General features: G+C 42.9%; 1 protein-coding gene across 1 annotated transcript in view; it reads left to right on the top strand.

Moving 5' to 3' along the window:
* Brca1 (BRCA1 DNA repair associated) overlaps positions 1-22,522 on the top strand; it is a 73,743-nt gene that overhangs the window by 37,508 nt on the left and 13,713 nt on the right. Inside the window, exons 11-17 of the mRNA XM_059271850.1 lie at positions 3,334-3,505; positions 8,675-8,804; positions 11,874-12,052; positions 14,272-14,558; positions 17,474-17,561; positions 21,386-21,463; positions 21,895-21,935. Coding sequence (XP_059127833.1) covers positions 3,334-3,505; positions 8,675-8,804; positions 11,874-12,052; positions 14,272-14,558; positions 17,474-17,561; positions 21,386-21,463; positions 21,895-21,935 — 975 coding nt within the window. The remainder of the gene's footprint in view (positions 1-3,333; positions 3,506-8,674; positions 8,805-11,873; positions 12,053-14,271; positions 14,559-17,473; positions 17,562-21,385; positions 21,464-21,894; positions 21,936-22,522) is intronic.

Here is a 22,522-nt window from a genome sequence, read left to right as displayed (position 1 = left end):
ATTGCTAGATACCACATCTTGATGATTTTTGGTGTATGATACATAGTGTCCTACTATTCTTTAGAAGGATTAAGCCAGCCTGTGCTTCTAGCTTCTGTAGTATTTGGAGTTCCCACTTTCCTGTACCTCTGTCAACACTAGGTAGTGTCCAGTTTTTAAGTCTTTTAAACTCTTGGCATTGCTGTGAAGATGACAAATAGAGAGGACTTGGCTCAGTAAATCCTAGGCCTGAAGCCTGTGGGAGTTGGGAGGAAACCATTGAGGCAACTGTCCATTGTGTGCCTTGTTTATCACTCAAATTCTCTACTTTTGCAAGATTGCCATAGTGATCAGAAAGATTAAAAGACTTTAGAAGTCTTCTCTCTATGTTCAATTCCTCTGATCCTTTCTGGATGTAGATCTGGGGCTCTGTCAATATGTCTGTTACCTAATTCTGTCCGTTGGCTGTTTGTTTTTTAGGTTCCAGCTTTTTATTCCATCTGTCTTAGACATACTGTATTGTATTTGACATTCAATAAACTACTTCGTTGTTTCTTGTATCTCTGATCTTATTCCCAGAAATATATTATTTGTTCAGTATTCGTTTTTTTAAAGTGTTTTTATCAAGTATCTATTCAAAACAGGTAACTTTAATCTGGACTAGTACAAACAAGCAAAATGATTGAAATGGGACCTTTCCCCTCTGTTTATATAGAGCTGAGGAGTAATAGATGATCGATGATACCTAATCTGGTATCATTAATATACCTTTTTGATGCTTATTGTGTGCATGTGTATGCATATTCCACAGCAGGCAGGTGAAAATGTAAGATTGTCTTCCCCCACCATGTGGGTCCCAGGGATGGAACTCAAGTCATTAGGCTTGGTGGCAGGTACCTCTCTCTACCCACTGAGCCATCTTGCCAGCCTTCCTACCCCCAAAGACTAATTCATCCATTTATTCATTTCTGCATTAAATGTTTGCTAAGAACTTGCTCTCTACGAGACAGTGGAGTTGGGCATGGTGTTGCACACCTTGTACACCTATAACCTTAGCATTCCTGGCCTGAGGAAAGTTTAGGAAGGAGAATCTCAAGTTTCAAGCTAGCCTGAGATACATGGGCCTGTCTTAAAAACAAAACAATAAACAAGGGAAGATTCCTCCCATCCAGGAAGTTATGTGTTCCCCTGAGAATACTGATGAATTGGCAGCCTGAGCCAAGTCGTGAGGTATACTGTCGACCTGATAGACAGTTGGTGGGGACGCCCAATGAAGACTTCTAAGCTGGGCTTTGAAAGATGAGAAGAGTTTACCAAGTGGGAAAAGAGGGATGGCAGCAACTGAGGCAAAGATAGAAGCATGGAAGGCCTGGGCATCACTGACTAGTCCTGTGTCTCTAGAAAACTAGGCTTGTGGAAATGCTCAAAGGAAATGACAGATAAGATCAAGGTGTGGGTGGACTTCTGAATGGTATGTTTAGGAATTTGGACTTTGTCCTCAGGGCAGTAAAGACTAACAGTTCTTTAATGTTCAAAAATACTAACTTATTACCTGAGCTGTATTCTGCTACTTACGGCCCTTTTGGACAAAAGAGACTTGATAAACATGGCTTTTAGGAAACCTTGGCAGTGTCGTGGCCATATTAAAGTGTGAGAGTAGCATTGTGGGAATAGAACTGAAGAAGAGCACATTAAAGAGGTAGTTCAGAATTGGAATCAGTAGACTTGGTAACCTGCCTGGCTTTGTCCTCCCTCCTGCAGCTGAGCAATTACCTGTAGTGGAATTTGTCTAAGTTATACATTTATTCCTACAGGGACACCCAAAAGCAGGGCCCTGCAACCATGCTCCGATTGCCTTTCCCCTGATTTTCTGGTGTTTAATGGCTGCCTGGAGGTTAGATGGGATGGTTGTGGGTGCTGACTAATTCAGCTTTTAAAGCATTGGTCTGATGTCTGTGTAGGGCCTTGGCTAGGGCTGGATCAGGGATGTCAGTACTAACAGGCACCACGTGGTGGCATTGGCGTCACTGCAGATGTTGGCAGCAATACAGTCTCGGAGAGAGTAGCAGTGGGAACCTTTGTAAAGCTAGAAATACAGTTTTGTTTTGTCTTTTGGTCATAAAATCCTCCCGAGAACTATGAATTTAGTGTAGCTGTAGGAAGAAAATGGCTTGTTTTTAATGAAGAGCAAAGTCGTTTTCAAGGATCAGAAGAAAGGAACAGAAGGTGAAACAGATTCCATCTCCCTCAAAGCTGAAAAAACAGCATCAACATTCCTTCTAACAGTGGTGAAGAAACATATATTTTGGAAAATTCCTTTTATGCCTATATTCTTTGCTTGTTAAATCCTTAGACTTGCTAAATTGTTTGTGACAGGGTCTCACTGTAGCCCTGGCCAGCCTGAAACTCCCTATGTAGACCAGGCTGTTGGGAGGGCTGGGGAGCAGTGACCACATGGGGCAAGAAAAAATAGTAGCTGTTGTTACAAGCTTTCTAGACTGTCATAGGAAATTATTCAACACTTCATCCATTTAAAAAGTAAATACACTTGGAGCTGAGTACAACGTCATGCACCTCTACTCTGGGCTACAAATATTCTAAAAATAAAATAATAAAAAATATATCAGGGGCTGGAAAGATGGCTCAGCAATTAAGAGCACTTGCTGCTCTTACGGAAGACCTGGGTTCGGTTCCCAGCATCCATATGATGGCTCACAACTCTTATTCTAGTGGATACATTCATTGCCTTCTTGTGACCTCTGAGGGGTCCAGGCATACATGTGCAGACAAAACATCTGTACACAGTTTTGTTTTTGAGACAGGATTTCTCTGTGTAGCCCTGGCTATCCTGGAACTCTCTGTAGACCAGGCTGGCCTCAAACTCACAGACATCCACCTGCCTCTGCCTTTCGAGTGCTGGGATTAAAGGTGTGTGACACCACTGACTGACCATTAAAGAATTTTTGTAAAAAATAAATCACACATTTCTTTTGTGAACTAATCATACAGTATCAAATCTTTGAAGCATAGCTTATGCAAGATGTTAACAGATTCTTGTAAATTTTAAGCCTAAAGTACTGTTACTGTTTTTTGGTTTTCTCTTTTCTTTCATCTTTAAAAGAAAATATTGAGCTACAATGAAGCAAGTCTATTTGGGAGTGTTGGAGGTTGTGCCCTCCTCCAACATCATTTTGAAATAATTTCAAGGTCATTAACCACACAAGTATGGTTGGATTAAAAAATATTCAACCAGAACCCCTAATTCCATACTAGGTGATTTCAGTTCTCATGCTAAAATTAATTGGTGTGACGTCTTTCCAAGTGTGTAACTCTTGGTGTTCTTTGGTTTTACAGCAGAGGGCTACCATGAAAGATAACCTGATAAAGCTCCGGCAGGAGATGGCCCACCTGGAAGCCGTGCTAGAGCAGCAAGGGAACCAGCCTTCTAGCCATTCTCCGCCCCTCATAGCTGACACTTGTGCCCCCGAAGACCCGCCAGATCCAGAGCACAACATACCAGGAACAGGTCTGTAATACCAAGCAAATGCCAGCATCATAAGGAAATTTTTTCCTCCCTTCACCCTCTGTTTCCTTCAGAAAGTGAGGACTGAGTTCCAACCTTGTGTGATCTTTGCTCAGCCATATTTACTGAGTTGTTCCATGAGTAATTTGGGAGCCTTATCGTTAGCCCCTGCTCACAAGTAATGTTCCATTCAGAGGAACCCAAGATAATCATTCATTCATGTCATTCTCTGCGTGTTTACAAGGCGATGCTATGGAGACCCCATAGAAGATAGAAACAGTTCTTGTTCTTAGTTGTTGGGGATGTTGGTTATAGGTAACCCCATAATTTCAGAATGCTATGAGAAAATAAGAACCATTGAGATATACTCCTTATAGTGTTAGCTCACAAAGCAGAGACCTGTTTCATGTGTTTTCTTGTTTGAAGGAAGAGATCTCTTATTTCAGGAGCTGCACCTTGAGTTTTCAGTCAGAGAGCAGGCTTTGCTGGAGCTTGTTTGACATCCCAGCACTTGGGGTGTGGAGGCAGAGGGGTCAGGAGTTAAGGAAGCTTTCATTTAGAGTGTCTGGTAGGACACCCACAGGAGGAGTTGGTGCTTAGGGACTGACCAAGGTGGTGAACCCTTCTGCAGTTTCTTCCCAAGTCTCAGAGTCCCACCTGACTTGGTGCTCCAATTCCTCCTCCAGCACTTCCTCCACTGTCCTCTGGGGGCCCTAAGGCCTTCCTTGGACTCTTTCTAGGCACTCAAGTCTGTTCATTATTCAGTATAGTGACCTTGGTCTCCACTTGTGCCTCGTAATATTTTTATGTTCAGAAAGAAAGAGTAGCTCATGCAAGGGAAGCTGGGAACTCTGTTGCTATGGCACTGCTTCAAAAATGTATTTCCTTAAATACTTTCTTTGTAACTGCATCTTCATTTAGTTCATCACCAGATAATGAAGCCCAGAGTCCCGTCCCCGATACAGTTATCTCTGGGGTACTGTCAGCTGTTTTGTTGTGAAAATAGACGAGACTTTCAGTTCTGATGCACAAGATAAGAATTGTTACTGTCTGCCTTTCAGTGTCTGCCTAGACCTACTGCCTCGGATTTGGCATACATGTTAGTTTGTCGTTGTCGTCGCGCACACACACACACTGAATATCTGTAGATAAAATGTTGCTTTGTGAAAAAAATAAGAATGTTTCTTTGTGGCTCCTTTCTAAAATACTGTCAATACCAACTCCAGTTTTGAGCCTTTCTCTCCTTAGTCTGATGCATTAAGAAGAACTTGATTTCTTTTTCCTCTTCCTTTTAAATATATTTAGTCACAGCACTCAAAAAGGCAGATGCAGGAGGATCTCTGTGAGTTCAAGGCCAGTCTGGCTCACATAGTGAGCGCTAGGATCTAGGACAGGACTACATAGAGAGATTCTGTCTCAAAAGCACACAAACAAAAAGATGCTTTTAATGTGGACTTAAGCACTAGAGGTAGGAAGGTTTACAGAAAAGGTACAGTGATCATATGGAGCATTCCCAGAGGCTCCTTGCACCAGGGTGGTTTGTTCCTGATGCTACCTTAACGTTATCGAAATCGTTTGTTTGGTGAATGTGCTGTATATGTGTGTAGTGTTTGTGCACGTATGTGTGTAGGTGTGCACACATGGGTGTCCTCTCACTTCTCTGGGGTAGTGTCTTTCCCTAAGTCTGTAGTTTGTGTTCGTTTTGGGCCTGGCTGGAAGCCAGCAAGCCCAGCAATCCTTTTGTCTTTGCGCCCCCAACCTTCCCCCAGCACTGGGTCTCAGGTGCACATGAGACCACACTGAGCGCATAACATGGGTCTTCGTGGTTTCACAGCAGGACTCTTGCCTGCTGAGCCATCTCTCCAGCCAACCCGTCCCCCTTTTATTGAGACAGGTCTCCTCTATCCCGGGCTCATCTCAAACCCACTGTGTGATAAAGAAACTTGAGCTGCTGATGCTTTTTCCACCACTAGCCAAGTGTTAAAATTATGTATGTGTGAGCACTACCATGCTTGTTTTATGTAGTGCTGGGGCTTGAACCCAGTGCTAGGTACGCACTCTACCAAGTTACATTCCTAGACCATCATCATTCTTTTCTCAAAACTAAAAAACTAACATTGGTTCATTACTTTTAGCTAGTGACTATTTAAATTTATATACTAATTTTTTTTTAATTTTTTTAATGTGTATGGTATGTTGTCTGTGCACTGTGTACACACCTGGTGCCCACGGAGGCCAGAAGAGGATGTCTCTGGATCCCTTGGAACTGGAGTTAAAGACAGTTGTAAGCCACCATGTACATGCTGGGAATTGAACCTGGGGCTTCTAGAAGAGCAGCCATTACTCCTAAATTCTGATCCATCTCTCCAGCCACTGTTTATATTATTTTTAAGATTTTGTATTCCTTTTTCATTTTCATTCTCATTGTATGTATGCATGTTTGTGTGTGTGTGAGCACACACGTGTTGGTGTTAGTCATTCTCCATGGCTCTTGCACTGTAACTCATTGGCACAGGGTCTCTCAGTCAACTCCGGAAGCTGCTGTCGTGACAGGTCTCCCTAGGCAGCTTGTTCTGAGGATCCTTTGTCTCTGCTGTCCTAGGCTGGAATTACATGTGGACTGTCAGGCCCAGCCGGCACTTACGTGAATTTTGGGGATCCAAACTCTGGTCCTCAGACGTGCGTAGCAAGATTTTAATCACTGAACCATCTCCCCAGCCCATGATCTAGTATACTTAAGGATGATGAAAGTCCCTTCCCTGGGGTCTTAAAATCAGTGCCCTGCTCTTCTACATAGATCTTCCTGTTTGTCTAAGGTTTATTCCACAACCTGCATAATATTAGTGAACAAATTCATACATGCCCAGTATAATTGACCTCTCTCTGTAGATTTGGTTCTTACGTGGCAGGCACGCACACACCATCCCCTGTCATTCAGGGGCAAACAGCATTTGTGAGATCGTGGCCCATTGTGGTAGAAGTGATTTTTCAGAGAAATCCAAGCTTTTTTAGCTGCAGTGTGTTTACTCCTAGAAACACTTGTTCAGTTTTCTGGGATCCTTCCTTGTGAAAGCTGAATGAGTTGGGATTAACTGAGATAAATGGCTTATGTACCCTGTTCATGTGCATTGTGGCAGGGGGTGTGTTGTTTTGTTTCCCTTAGCAGGATTTTACTGTGTAACTCTGACTGACCTGGAACTCACTCTGAATATTCCTGCCTCTGACACCAGGCCTGATCACCAGTCTTTTTAGTGGATAGAAGTACTCTAAGTGCATTTATGTATGGATGTATGGGGTGTTTTGTTTTGTTTTTCAAGACAGGGTTTCTCTGTATAACAGAGTCCTGGCTGTCCTGGAGCTTGCTTTGCAGACCAGGCTGGCCTCGAACTCACAGAGATCTGCCTGCCTCTGCCTCCCAAGTGCTGGAATTAAAGGCATGTGGCACAATGCCCGGCTCTGTATTTTTTAAGTATTTTGTGTGTGTGACTGTTTTGCCTGCATGTGTATGTGTACTAAGTGTGTGCCTGGTGTTCACAGAGGTCAGAAGAGGGCTTCGGATCCCCTGGAAATGAAGTTACAAATGGCTGTGGGGACACCACATGAACATCATGTAGGTGCTGGGAACCCAATCCAAGTCCTCTGCAAGGGCAACATGTACTCTTAACCACTCTTTCTTCACTTTTGAACTAATTGTTTTTGATGTTTAAATATTGTACTGTGCCATCACACTTTTAATTCCAATGCCTTTTTTTTTCGGGGGGGGGGGGGGGAGAGGGTGTCTTTTTTAGACAGGTTCTCTGTAGGCTGTCCGAGGACTCCCTATGTAGACCAGGCTGACCTCTAACTCACAGACACCTCCCTGCCTCTCCCAAGTGCTGATGTTAAACGCTGTCCCTGGGTGGGTGGGTGGGTTGGTTTTTGAGATAAGGTCTCACTGTGTAGCCTTGGCTGGCCTAGAACTCACAGAGATTCCCCTGCCTCTCCTATCAAGTGCTAGGATAAAAGGTATGCACCATCACACCTAGATTCCAGTGACTTTTTAATGGGATAGAAGATATTTAATTTTCAATTAATTAATGTTTAAATATTTCTTCTGCTGTGCATGTGCCTTTAATTCCCAGCCCTTAGGGGGCAGAGGCAAGCGGATCTGTAAGTTTACTGCCAGCCTGGTCTCCAGAATGAGTTCATATTTTCCTTTAAGCCATTTTCTCAAAGGGAATAGCACATGCCAGAGCCTTGCCTTGGGTCTGTTAGATCTTCCCATTCCTGTGCCTTTCCTTATTAACTCCTTATATTACCCAAGATTCCTCATCAGCCAGCACCTTGAGGATGTGTGCACCAGTGCATGTGCTTTTGTTGGTGGGCTTAGTTTTTGTTGTGTTTGTTTCCCAGTAATTGAAGATGTGAGGCAAATGTCATCTCATCTGACTCTTTGCTGCTCCCCCCACATGTTCAAGTTTCAGCCTGTATCTTGTGCAGTCTTTGATGGAAGACGGAGCAGGAGATGTGCCTTGTGCTTCCCAGTACTTTTGCATTCCTGTTAGCAGAGGAGATTTGGGCAGAATTCTGTTTGCTTCCAAGATAAGAATACATTATATATTCTTGCTTTCTTATCACCCAGGGCCAAAAATGAAAGACGCATGCTTTGTTTTCAGCCTGTGGTGATTGAGTAACTCCATTTACCAAGTCTTAAAGTTCCTTCCCTTATTCTTACTATTTTATAATTATTTCATTCTACCTGGTGCTGGCATTTGTCTGCTGAACTGCTTGTATCGGTTCATTTTTTTCTACTATATTTGTTTAAGTATAGTTCAGTGGGTGGACTGGCTGGCTAACATGCGTGAAGCCTTTGGTCCAGTGTGGTACAGACAGTCGGGTATGCTGGCACACAGCTGGCAGCCTGCCCTTGAGCAAGCGGTACAGGCAGGAAAAGGAGCTCGGCGTTGTCCTTGGCTGTGCGGTTCTGTCTGTCACTTGTTCTGGCACATGCTGGTAAAGGGCCGCAAAGATGGAGGCAGGAGGGTCATGAGAGTCCCGTCACACACACACAAAGAAAAAAGGACCAGTCTGATTGTCACAGGTGGCTGCTTTTAAAGCCAAATCAATAACCTTACCTAAATTAAGACCATCGGAACCAATAAGTAAAATAGATTTTTCTCATTCCATTTAAAGCAATTTTAACTTCAAAGAACATTAATGAGAATCCTGTAAGCCGGAATCCAGCGTGCGTTTCTGCTGACAAGTTCCAACCACAACCTCCAGATAGTTCCACCAGTAGAAATAAAGAGAGAAGAGTGGGAAGGTAAGAAATGTCAGTCTGTGGTGTCGAAGTGACATCTTTGTTGACACTGAACTCCTTCCTGAGGCTGGGGAGATAACCCAGTCAGTAATGTCTTTTCCATGCAAACAAAAGGACCTGAGTTCAGATCCTTAGAACCCACTTGAAAGTTATTTGTGGTGCACATACCTGTAATCCCTGGGATTCCTGGGGCAGGAGCAGAGACAGGCCGATCCTGGGTGCAGTGAGCTCTGGATTCAGTGAGAGAGAGGGGTAGATGACCATAGAGGTAGACTCCTGATGGGTAGACATCCTCTGGCCTCCACACTCACCCACCCATACAAGCATACCCACACACATGCAAGCACAACCATATGCATGCCTACACCCATTCAAAAAAGTGCCAGGAACAGTAACACAAACCTGTCATCACAGCTCTGGGGACACAACAGCACTAAAGACAGGAATCTCTTTAGTGCTGTTGGCCAGTCAGTTTATCTAAATTGGTTAGCTCCTAAAAATCAAGTTGGATGCTCAGTGTCAATTTCTGGCTTCTACCTGTATCTTTATGTATATAATATTTCTTCCATCCTTTCTAGGGTTTTTATTTGTTTGTTTGTTTGTTTTCTTTCTTGTTGTGTTTTGGTTGGGGTTGTTTTTTGAGACAGGGTCACCTGTGCTGGTCTGAAACTTTCTTGAGACCAGGCTGGCCTCAAACTTGTAGTGACACTCCTTCAGCCTTCTGAACACTAGGTGTATACAATTACAGGCACTAAATAGCCCTGGGTCACATTGCTTTGTTTATTTGGATATAGGCTTTTGGGTGTGTCTGAGGCCTAAGCTACAACCTAAGATCTAAGAGAAATAAAGGTCAGAATATAATGCAGCTGAACTAAAACCAAAGCAAGCCTGGAAGCTGACAGTCAACATCTCCAGGCAGACCTTGCCCTAAAGGAAATTTTTGCCTTCCTAGAAAAAGTCTGTCTGTTAATTTACCATGGGAAATATTCAGAATATTGTTCCAGGATAGATATTTAAATCACTATTGCTAAAAGATATGTGTGTGTGTGTGTGTGTGTGTGCGTGTGTGTGTGTGTGTGTGTGTGTGTGTGTGTGTGTGTGTGTATGTGTGTGTGTGTGTAGAGAGAGAGAGAGAGAGACTGAGACTGTCAAGTTAGGCTTCTGAATCCAGGAATTACAGGCAGGTACCACCACACCCCGCTTTTATTTTCAAAAAGACTTAAACCTATCAGGATAAACATCTCACCACTCCAGAAAACAAGGGTTCTTGTTTTCTCAATCCCTATTATGCCTATATATTTCTTTGGGGAATGGCGACAGGTTGTCAATAATCTAACAATGCCATCTTTTCCTGGCCCTGGACTTAACTGAAAATTTATTTTTAAGGCTAGGGTACTTGTGGTGATGTTGTGTCCTCCAATATATTGTGCACCCTAATAAACTTATCTGGAATCAGAGAACAGAACAGCCACTACATAGACAGAGGCCAGAAAATGGTGGCACACATACCTTTATCCTAGCATTCTGGAGGCAGAGATCCATTCAGGTCTCTGTGAGTTCAAAGCCACACTGGAAATAGCCAGGCATGGTGGCACACGCCTTTAATCCCAGGAAGCGATGGCAGGAAGCAGAGAAGTATATAAGGTGTGAGGACCAGGAACTAGAGCCTTTTTAAGCTTTTAGTTTTTAGCAGCAGTTCAGCTGAGATCCATTCAGATGAGGACTCAGAGGCTTCCAGTCTGAGGAAACAGGATCAACTGAGGAATTGGCAAGGTGAGGTAGCTGTGGCTGGTTCTGCTTCTCTGATCTTTCAGCGTTCACTCCAATACCTGGCTCTGGATTTTTTTAATTGATAAGACCTTTTAAGATTCATGCTACAGGTACTAGCATTATCTGACTAACAAAAAAATGAAAAAGATCTGCTTCCTTGGGCACTAAAGCTATGCTTAGTTGGCATACTAAGTCATAAACACTCAAAAGACTGGAGGAACTTGTTGGGCACATATATATATATTTTTTTATTTATGTATACAGTGTTCTGCGTGCACATATACCTGCACAGCAGAAGAGGGCACCAGACCTCATTACAGATGGTTGTGAGCCACCATGTGGTTGCTGGGAATTGAACTCAGGACCTCTGGAAGAGCAGCCAGTGCTCTTAACCTCTGATCTCTCCAGCCCCGGGCACATATATTATTAACATTTAATGGTTGACTTTTTAGGAGGTGTGGTGGTGGGGATCAGAAGGCAGGCTTTCCTTGTTGTTTTTTTTTTTGTTTTGTTTTGTTTTGTTTTAATTTTTATTAATCGCATTTATTTTTGTATGTTGTTTCGAGGGACTCAGGTAGCCTAGGCTGGGTTTGAACTTACTATGTAGCAAGAGCAACCTTGAACTCCTGTTCTTCTACTTCCACCTCAGGAGGTAGACTTTTAGTCTTCCTGGCTCTTTTTTTTTTTTAATGTGTTTTGCTCAAATGTATGTCTGTATCATGTGTACCCTGGAATGGAGTGATGGACAGTTGTGAGCCACCATGTGTATGCTGGGACTCCAGCCCCGGTCCTCCGCAGGAAGAAGAAGTGCTGTTAACTGCTGAGCCATCTCGCCGGCCAAGCCTCTTGTTTTAGAATGACTTTGGACACTGAAAATTCAGGGAAAGGGGGTAATGCTATAAATTCTTCTCAAATTAGGTAGAAATAAAGTGTAGAAGTGTCGGCCTTGCTTAGTTTTCTGTCTCCATAAGAGGACTAACTCAGATGGAATAGTGTATAGAATCTGAATTAGCATCAATGGATAATTTGGCAAAGGAAAAAAAAAAGCTGACATGCTTTTAAACAGCTCTGAGATCTACTGCCTCAGCGCAGCCCTGAAGGGGAGGTGTCATGTGTCAGCGGTGGCATGTTGGCAGGCCGCATGAATCTAGGCTCCTGGGCTGTCGTATAGGCTCTTTTTGGCTGGTCATCCCTTATTTCTCTGACAGGAGATGTTTCACTTATGCTTTGGCTGTCGAGGAGTTATGATTAGGCCTTTCCGAATTGGTGGTGACGGTTTTCTTCTTTCATCCATCTTTCCAGGCCTTCCTCTTTTAAATCTCCGTCAGCAGGCAATAGGTGCTCCTCACACAGCCGCTCTGGGAGTCTTCAAAACAGAAGCTTCCAGTCTCAAGAGGAGCTCCTTCAGGTTGTTGAAGCAGAGAAGTCATGTGAACCACACAACTTAACAGGGCCATCTTACCTGCCAAGGCAAGATCTAGGTAATGCTTCATCTTTTTTACTGGAGAAACACTTCGTTTTTATATCCTATATACAAAGTATACTTTTGAAAAATAACATGAGCTACAATCTGAGTTTGCTTGAAAATTATTACAGCTGTCAATGAAGGAGACCCCCAACAGTGGGGGCTTCCTCCTAGACCCCGGATTAGGCACAAACCACACCCAAACTCCTGTTTTCACAGAGAGATCCTTTATTAAGCGAGGAAGAAAGGTTAAAGTGATTGCTTCTGACTCAGGCAGAACACAGCGGCCAATGACCTTGCAGGTGGGATTTTAAGAGGAGAGGGAAGGTCTGTGTTAGGATGGGCTAGGATGCTGCGGTAAAGGAGGTAGAGACAAGGGAAAGGGGGCGGGGCTGTTTGTCCTGGAGGATAAAGGACTGCTTCTGGATAGAGAGCAGACAGAGGTGGCACACAGGCAAATGGAGGTTTATAAAGGAAAAATGGGAAGCCTTGTGTTAGGATGAGGTGTTTAATTTTAATTGGGCGTGTTGATTAGGTGAACCTAAGGGAGCTTCTGGTTGCTGAACTTCAGTACTTTAATAGCTGGACCTTGGTAGTCAGCCTCAGGAGGAGAAAGTAGCTAAATAAGGGAATAGATCTTGGCTTGGTGGCTTGCTTAAGGAATGAAATCTAACAGTTTTTAGCTAGGCAGAGGGAATGGGGAGAAGGGCAAGGCCTGCCAGAGCCACGTGCTCCAGTGGGCTGGTGTCCCCTCAGCAAGGCCATTTGCTGCTGTTCTGCCCGAGTCAGAAAGCAGCCACTGTCTGTGAAAAGCCCATAGTGGATTACTAATAGTTTTGAAGATGATAGGGTCTGGTTGGTTATTATCTACGTGTATTGCTTCACCTGTTAGAATTGTAAGACCCTAGAATAAAGTTACAAGTCTGTCCTTTACTAGAAAATAAGTCACAACCTGAAGTGAGCTTTATTTAATGAATATAAATGAACAGCTTTGGCTGTACTAGAACTCACTTTGTAGACCAGGCTGGCCTGGAACTCACAGAGATCAGCCTCCCTGTGCCTCCCGAGTGCTGGGATTAAAGGCATGCGCTAGCACTGCCTGGCTTCTTTAGTTATTTTACTCAGTTTTATTTTCAGAATAGTTATAAATGTGATATAGTGGTACATGTCTGTAGTCTCAGTTACTTGAGTAGCTGATGCAGGAGGATTGCTTCACCTAGAGTTCAAGGTCAGTTTCATCAGTGACTGTGTGTAAGATCCTATTTCAACTAATCAGTTAAATCGTTTTAAACTTGTTGGGTAGCCCGAGTGAACCTTGGGCTTGTGATCCTCCTACTTGACCCTCGAATAGCTGGGCTTCTAGGCTTAGGCCACCAGGTCTGACTACAGTAAATATTTCCAGACTGGCAAGATGGCTAATCAGGTCAGGGCACTTGCCGCCAAGTCTGATGACTTGTGAGTTCAACCTCTGGGGCTCACAGGATGCGAGGAGAAAAAGGAAAGAGCCAACCTCCCTGTAAGTTGTCCTCTTACTCTACATCACATACACTTACCGCATATAAGTAAGTAAGTAAATGGATGTGTTAATATACACGGACTTACAACAAATAAATCAGTAAAAGTGTGAATCAATATTTTTAGCTATCTTTAATGTGTTAGAACCGTCTTTGCTTATCAACATTTATTTTCAAAGTGTAAAATCTAATGGATGGGCCAGTAAGATGTCTGAGCAGGTAGAAGCACTTTCTACCAAGCTTGACAACCCAAATGTGTTTCCTACGCAATCTCACTGGACATTTAAGTCATTTCTAAAATTACATTATTATAAACAGAGTTGCAGTGTTGCAGTACACAAATAAGATTTATTTACTTTTAATTTATGTATATGGATGGTTTGCCTACATGTATATCTGTGCACCATGTTCATGCCTGGTTCCCATAGTGGCCAGCAGATGGTGTTGGATGCCCTGATCTAAAGTTAGAGGCAATTTTGAGCTACCATGCGGGTACTGGAAACCACACCTGGGTCTTCTGGAAGAGCAGCGATCTCTCCAGCCCTGTGCTGTTTCTTTTTTTAAATAGCTCCATATTGTTCTTTAGAGAAACTAAGGCACCGTGCTTTAACCAACAGTGTCCTTGTAATATAACTGAATGGGTCTTTTAAGTCTTCATAGAGACTGGCATCTTGAATTCAACATTTGTTGCCATTTAAGTTAAAACTTCTCTTCCTTGCAGAAGGAACCCCATGTCTGGAATCTGGAATCAGCCTTTTCTCTAATAGAGACCCTGGATCTGAGTCCTCTGAAGAGCCAGCTCATGTTTGCATGACACCAGCTTCAACCTCTGCACGGAAAGTACCCCAGTGTCAAGTTGCTGAGTCTTTCAAGGGTCCAGCTGCTGCTTGTGCTCACACCGAAGCTGTAGAAACTGTGATGGAGATAAAGCCAGCACTGACATCCTCAAAAGGAAGAGCCACTAAAGGAATATCCATGGTGGTATCAGGCTTGACCCTCAAAGAAGTAGTGAGTGGATTCATAATTATCTTTATAGTGACTGGGACTTGACATGACCGCTGTAGAAGTGCTAGCAATGAATAACCTCTAGGAAGGAGTCTGTTTGAGGAAATAATTACTCAATACTAGACACCTTGCTGGGTATGGTACTGTTTTTGGATTGTATTCGAATTTTCTTTTTATCAAAAAAGAAAATGTAACTAGATACAGCACCTCTCTCTAGGAGGCATCATTTTCCTGATTCATATCTAAGTAAACTTATCAACATGTCTAACTAAATGTAGACTGCTTCGAGAATACTGCCAGCCAGTGGCATTTCTCCAGGGTCTGTTTGTCTTTATCTTGGCTGGTAAGACAGCTTTTTCAATAACCTGCTGTGTCCCCTCTGCCCTGTGGCACCCCTTGCTTACTAGGATTTGGGCATCTCCTTGGGCCCAGTGCCAGAAATGGGAATTGTTTCATACTCATGGAAACATGAAGCCCACTGAACCCATGTTTCTCTTTAAGCTGCTTATAGATTCCAATTTATTTCTCCTATAATTAGCTGTTATAATAATAAAATAATTGTATATTTCTTTAAAGTATATTGAAAGTATTTAAACCTTTGTCTGCCCTGATAGATACAATGTATAAGTACAGGATAGTAACTGTTGACATTGTCACCTCATAGTCCCATGCTCAGGCAGCAGTTTGCTCGGAAAATTCTCACCTGTGTTTGCTTAAATAGCTCTTGATGGACTTGCCTACACATCTAGAATTCCATTTATTCACTGAAATTTGTATTCACTGTTCCTTTGTTTTGTGTGTTCAGCTTTTTAGAGATAGCTGGAGTGGTCTAATCGTTTTTGCCTTGGGCAGTTCTGAGGTGCAGAGTAAACTACAAGTGGCTTGGGTGCATGTTTTCTTTAAACAAGTGGAGAGGAAAACTTTGAGCTCTATTCAGATTTGCTGAAGTGTGTTAAATTTATGATGAAAGCCACTGACTGTATTACACATGATTAATTCTGAAGCCGGCATTAAGATGATCTTTTCAGCAGTTGCTCTTCTAACTGAACACTGTTTGAAGGTTGGGATTTCAGCAATTAACCAGTTCAGAATTGCTAATGACACTGGCACGGGGCAGCGGCAAAAGTGGGGGGGTGGCATTGGCCTCTCCAGCCTGCCGTTTCCCCGGGCTCGGGGACAATGTGCAGTAGGCAGCATGAGAGGTGGCCGGCTTCCACTGCAGTACTCGGGGGCACATAGACATTTGCATGGGTGTCAAGGGCTGGAAAATGGTGCTCCCGCTAAAAAAGCTCATTTACCAAATAGTAGCTACCAGTTATGTCGACTGTTCCCATAACGGATCTGGTTAATTTCTTTCACTGCCTATTGATTTTTATTTGCGTGATAGATAATAGCTAAGGGACTCTAGATTTCTTTTGGGAAGAATGAGTCTCTTCCAATATTTTTCCTTAAGAGAGAATTGATATATTTTTTTTAATTTATTTTTATTTTGTTGATGTTTTGCTTGTATGTATGCCTATGTGTATGCCTGTGTAAGGGTGTTGGATCCTGGAGTTACAGACAGTTTTGAGCTGCCATGTGGGTGCTGGGAATTGAACCTGGGTCCTCTGGAAGAGCAGTCAGTGCTGTTAACCACTGAGCTATCTCTCCAGCCTGAGAATTGATATTTTTTGCACTGACTACAAATATCTTGAATGCTTTGTAACTATCAGGGTTGAGTCTTGGTTTTAAGGTATCTACAGCAAAACTTTCTATATAAGGCTAGTTACCACTCAGTTTATGAGATGTAGGCTGATAAATCTCAGTTATAGGGTGGTGGTCTGTCTTTCTGTAAAGAAACTCAGAGAATCAAGTTAAATGATCTTTGGTTGTAATTCCCTGGTTTCTAGTACTACATTAGACTGCATTAGAATGTCTCTGACTTATACGTGGTTTTGGGGGTTTGTTTTTTGCTTGTGTGTGTTGAGGGTATGAGGGCTTATTGTTTACTTGTTTAAGACAAGATCTCACAATGTAGCCATGGCTGGACTAGAACTCAGTTTTAAGACCAGATTGACCTTGAACTCATGGAGATCTGCCTGCCTCTGCTTCCCGAGTACTGGGATTAAAGTTGTGCGCCACCATACCTGGTGACATAGTTTCTGTTAAGTTACCAATTTTGAGACTTCATCCATGTTATATTTTTCAAAGCCAGGGCAAGATGATCCGGTTGACTCAACAGGTAAAGGTGTTTGCATATAAGCCTGATGACCTGAGTTCAATCCCCAAAACACCCAAGGGAGTGGAAGGAGAGAGCCAGCCCCACACAGCTGGCGTCTGACCGGCATGCACACTGCAGTACATGTACATACACAAACACACAATGGACATAACCAGCCCCACACAGCTGGCGTCTGACCCTGCATGCACACTGTAGTACATGCACATACACAAGCACACAATGGACATTTAAAATTTTTTTAGAGTGTGCCTTTTCTGAGAAAGGAGACACAATTAGAATAATTAATACTCTAAGCTGTGTACCTGAGATAATTTAGCATAATTTTCTAAGATTTTATGGTCAGGCAATGGTGGCACATGCCTTTAATCCCAGCACTCGGGAGGCAGAGCCAGGTAGATCTCTGTGAGTTCGAGGTCAGCCTCAAGTTCCAGGAAAGGCACCAAAGCTACACAGAGAAACCCTGTCTTGAGGGGGTGGAGATTTGATTTATTTTATGTGCATTGATGAATTGTCTGTGTGTATGTTAGTGTGAGAGGACCAGATTCCCTGGAATAGGCATTACAGACAGTTGTAAGCCGCCATGTGCTTGCTGGGAATTGGACCTGGGTCCTATGAAAGAGCAGCCAGTGCTCTTAACTATTGAACCATCTCTCCAGCCCCTAACTTAACATAATTCAATGTTTGATTTTTGTTTCAGATGATTGTGCAAAAATTTGCTGAAAAATACTGCCTCACATTAACTGATGTAATTACTGAAGAGACTACACATGTCATTATAAAAACAGGTATACTGCAAACCTTTACAGACTATATTGCTTTTATCTCATAAACCACATTAAGAGCCATATAAATAAAAAATTCAAATCCCAAAATTCAAAATCTACAACTATTTAAATATGGACATAGCATTGCAAATGGAAAATTACTTTTCGTGCCACAGTTCATAGTCAGGATGTAGGTACATGAAGCATGGTGTGTAAAGTTGCCTTTCGGGTTTTCAAATGAAGCTTGGTGGAAGAGTACCCACTTAGTTGGCATGGACAAGGCCCTAGGTCATTGGTTCTCAACCTGTAGGTCGTGACCCAATGGGGTTGAAAGACCTTTTCTCAGGGGTCACCTAAGACCATCAGAAAACACAAATGTTTACATTATGATTCATAACTAGCAAAATTACACTTATGAAGTAACAATGAAAATAATTTCGGCCGGGTGGTGGCGGCGCATGCCTTTAATCTCAGCACTCGGGAGGCAGAGCCAGGCAGATCTCTGTGAGTTCGAGGTCAGCCTGGTCTACAGAGTGAGTTCCAGGAAAGGCGCAAAACTACACAGAGAAACCCTGTCTCGAAAAACCAAAAAAATAAAGAAAGGAAGAAAGAAAGAAAATAATTTCATGCTTGGGAATTGCTATATGAGGAACTATATTGAAGGGTGACAGCATTATTAAGGTTGAGAACCACTGCCCCGGGTACTATCTCTAGCACCATAAATAAAAAATTACCCTTAGGATATGTATATAAAACATAAACAAGTTGGCTATAGTAACTCAAAGCTTTGATCCCAGTGTTCAGGAGACTGAGGAAGGAAGATCAGGGGTTCAAGGCCAGCCTGGACTATAGAGCAAGACCTTGTCTCAAAAAACAAATGAAGCAGCAACAAAAAATGGATTTGTATTATGCATGAAAGATGTCTCATATATATGCAAATTTTCCAAAACTACTTTTGGGCCTAGCGTTTCAGATCAGTGTTGAGACTGCCTTTGTATAAGCATGCCATGGATGAAGTCTCCTAATAGTCAGTTACTGCTGACTTTATAAAGACAGTACTCTTGTATGACCTTATGCTGGGTTAGAATTTGCAGAGTGACAAGATGAACTGCCCAACCACCTCCTGTGTGCCTGCTTGGAGTTCAGTGGGTCTAGAACAGTGACTGAGTCATGGAAGAGCAAGTAAGGCAAAGAGAGCAGGGTGGAAGTGAGTCTCCATCTCTCAGACTGTAGGGAGTAGCGAGCTACATGTGGCTCCTGGCTGAGTGTGCTGGGTGTGTGTCCTGTAACCTTAATGTGGAAAGGAGGGGAAGAGTGGGGCCACTCACCTGTCATGTGCTCTCTCCTTTTTCAGTCCTAATTGTGCTTGTATAAGATACCTCTGGGAGTTTTCAGTTGACTGTGTAAAATCTGAGTCAACATTTCAGGGCTGCTGAAAAGCTTATGTTAAACTGGCTTGCATTAATACAAGCCTGATACATGTAGCAAGAGAAGTAGGGTCTAGCCTTTGATGAATCTTCTGCTGGAGTGACTGTCTAGGTAATATTTTCTGTGCTGAACACAGTGTTTTCACTGTGGCACTAATAAGCTTAGAGAGGCCAGGAGGTGGTGGTGCATGCCGTTAATCCTAGCACTTGGGAGTCAGAGGCTGGCAGATCTCTGTGAGTTTGAGGCCCTCCTGGGTCTACAGAGTGACCAGGACAGCCAGGACTGTTACAGAGTAACCCTGTCTCAAAAAAACAAAAAACAAAACAAAACAAAAAGCTTAGTGTGTATCAAGAGGTAGATGGGGGGCTGGAGAAATGGCTTGGTGGTTAAGAGCACTGGCTACTCTTCCAGAGGTGCTGAGTTCAATTCCCAGCAACCACATGGAGGCTCACAACCATCCATAATGAGATCTGGTGCCCTCTTCTGGTGTGCAGGGACACGTACAGACAGGGCACTGTATATATAAATAAATAAATCTTAAAAAAAAAAAAAAAAAAGAGGTAGATGGGGAAAAGAAACTCAAAATAATGCTCGAGGGCTAGAGCAATGGCTCAGCCGTTAAGAGCACTTGTTCTTGCGGAGGATCCTGGTTTGATCCCCAGCACCCACATGGCAACTCACAACCATCCATAACTCTAGTTCCAGAGTATCCAACACCCTCTTGTGACCTCAGGCACCATACATTACATGTGATAGATACACAAACATACATGTAAGCAAAACAGTCATACATAAATCTAAAAAAAAAAATTTCTTTTTAATAAACGTGCTGTTTGACAAAGGATAAAGGAATGAGAAGACTCAAGGGGCTGAGATATCCATCTTTAAGCATCTGAAGAATTATTGTAAGACTCAGAAAGTCAGAAAACTGCATGGGGATGTGGGAGGTACAAATTATGACTGTACTCTAAACCTTGCTAACAGAATTGGTTTTCTGGTGTATGCTTGCCCATTCTGGGATATCTCTGTCCTTAGAGCCTGTCTTAGTTAAAGTTTCTATTGCTGTAAGAGACACCATGACCACGGCAACTCTTATAAAGGAAAACATTAGAGTTCAGAGGTTCAGTCCATTACCATGGCGGGGAGCATGGTGACACACAGGCAGACATGGTGCTGGAGGAGTAGCTGAGAGTTCTACATCTTGCAGGCAGCAGGAAGAGAGAGACACTGGGCAATATCCTGAGCATAGGAAGACTCAAAGCTCATCCCCAAGGTGACAGATTTCCTCCAATGAGGCAATACCTACTCCAACAAGGCCACGCCTCCTAATAGTGCCACTCCCTTCAGGGTTATGGGGGCCAGTTACATTCAGACTACCACAGAGCTCTAGGCTTCACCACAGAGTCCAAAGCTCTTTGACTCTGCCTTAAGACTGCTAAAATCTAGGTTTCTCGTGCATGAAAATTGTACCAGAGGGCAGTGCTCATTGGAATCAGGTGCCAGAATAAGACACGGCAAGCTGAGTACTGTTGAGAGAGGAATGTCATTAAGTTTTAGTATGTTTAAGAAATAGGTTTGGATCAAAGGTGATAAAGGGTGGAAGAGAGCTTTAAAACACAAATTAAATCTAAAGTAACTCTTTAAAGTCAAAGGCAATACAGCATTTGTTGCTTGTGAACTAAAATCAGCTTTTATAGCATTTAAACAAGAAGCTTCAAAAATTATGAGGAATTCTGTGAGGCAGAATGGCCGCTTCCACTACTTGCAGATGGCCTGCTGTGTTTGGGATTTAGTTGAATACATTTCTCCTGTTTTAATGGGTTTTTCTCAGTTTGCTTAGTTCTTCAAAGGGACCTTTGAAACACTAGGCAATAAACAGATTCTCAGCTACTGCTTATTGAAATACCTACATAGGAAGGGGAATAGCTGTGAGGAGACTGTTTTCCTGTCCCTCTCAGGAATACAAGGGGTCAGGGTCCCCAGGGAGAGACTGCAGGGATGAACTTGTCACATTGGCGTTTCTGATTTAGCATCTTTTTTCTCTTTTTTTTTTTCAAATTTAGGACTTCAACACTATTTTCTTCTGGTAAAAATATTGCTGTCTGGTAAAGTAGAGCTCCACTCACATTAATCACTAGTACTAATTAACATAGGAAAGAACTCTAGCTAGCCTTGGCATCTCAAAGCTGAGGCTGACAATTCCTCTGGTCCTAACATGGCATCTGTGTCTTCCAGGCTTCCAAAAGCCCACTCCTGATAGTTATCATTAGTGATGCTTCTGGCTCCTGATGTTATCTCAAGGGGTACTGGAGTCACCGTTCCAAGTTGATCTTGAGAGCAAGAGCTGGCCTCCAGCTTCTTGGGCAACACCTCCTACTTCTGTCTTTCTGACCCTTTGGGTGTTTTTCATTCTGCAGATGCTGAGCTCGTGTGTGAACGGACACTGAAATATTTTCTGGGAATTGCAGGAGGAAAATGGATAGTTAGTTATTCATGTAAGTACAACGCAGTGTGTCTGATCCTCCCTTTAACACCTCAGAATTGCATTTTAACACCTGAGGTTTCTGCTGATGCTGAGTCTGAGTTACCAAAAGGTCTTTAACATAACACTAGCTTTGTCTTTAAATGCATTTGGCTTTGTTCAGATAGGCTGGTGGTGTTGAGAAAGTGGATTTCTAACTAATGGGACCTGATCTTCTCTTAGCAGTGTTAGCATAGGAACAGGAATTTATTTCATAGTAGGCAGGAATCCATGTACAGCAGCACTTTTATAATGTTTAAATGAAGCACAGCTGTCTCCAGAAGGAAATCTGCCACAGGCTTATTAAGGAGTCCGTTCTCCTGTGAATCGCTGGACTTCCCACCTCCACAAAAGGAACCTGTTGTTCTGTTCTCCGTGACTTAACCTTTTCTATGTTCTCTTCAGGGGTGATCCGGTCTATTCAAGAAAGAAAACTTCTGGATGTGGTAGGTAGTTGATTCGAACTAATCAGAGACACTTGGTATTAGTGTTCCTTTCTCCCTTCCATACACATCTTTTCCTCAATGAGGGGACATTGAGAGTGATGCAGTGCAGGCCGGGAAATGCCATTCTTATTCATTCTAGAGTGCAAAAGAGAGTCTTTCCTTTGAAGAAAGGACTATACAAAATAAAGATTCATAGGAACAAATAATGAGCCACCTCCAGAGCCAGATGAGGTGATATATATCTGTAATACTGATACTCGGGAGTTTGAGGCCTGACTGGACTACATAACAAGAGCCTGTCTTTTTATTTTTGTTTTTCAAGACAAGGTTTCTCTGTGTAACAGCTCTGGCTGTCCTGCAACTTACTTTGAAGATCAGGCTGGCCTCAAACTCACAGAGATCCATGTCTCTGCCTCCTGAGTACCACGACTAAAGGCGTGTGCCGCCGCCACCTTGCTGAGTCTGGCTTTTTTTTTTTTTTTTTTTTAATAAGTAAATAATCAGGAACAGCCTCCCCTGCTTTTTTTGAGTCTCATATCTTGGAATGGTCTCGAACTCTAATCTCCTGCCTCTGTCCCTCCCAAGTA

The sequence above is a fragment of the Peromyscus eremicus genome, chromosome 8a (genome assembly GCF_949786415.1).
Source record: "Peromyscus eremicus chromosome 8a, PerEre_H2_v1, whole genome shotgun sequence".
NCBI classification, from domain to species: domain Eukaryota; kingdom Metazoa; phylum Chordata; class Mammalia; order Rodentia; family Cricetidae; genus Peromyscus; species Peromyscus eremicus.
This window is presented reverse-complemented; position numbering and strand designations above follow the sequence as displayed.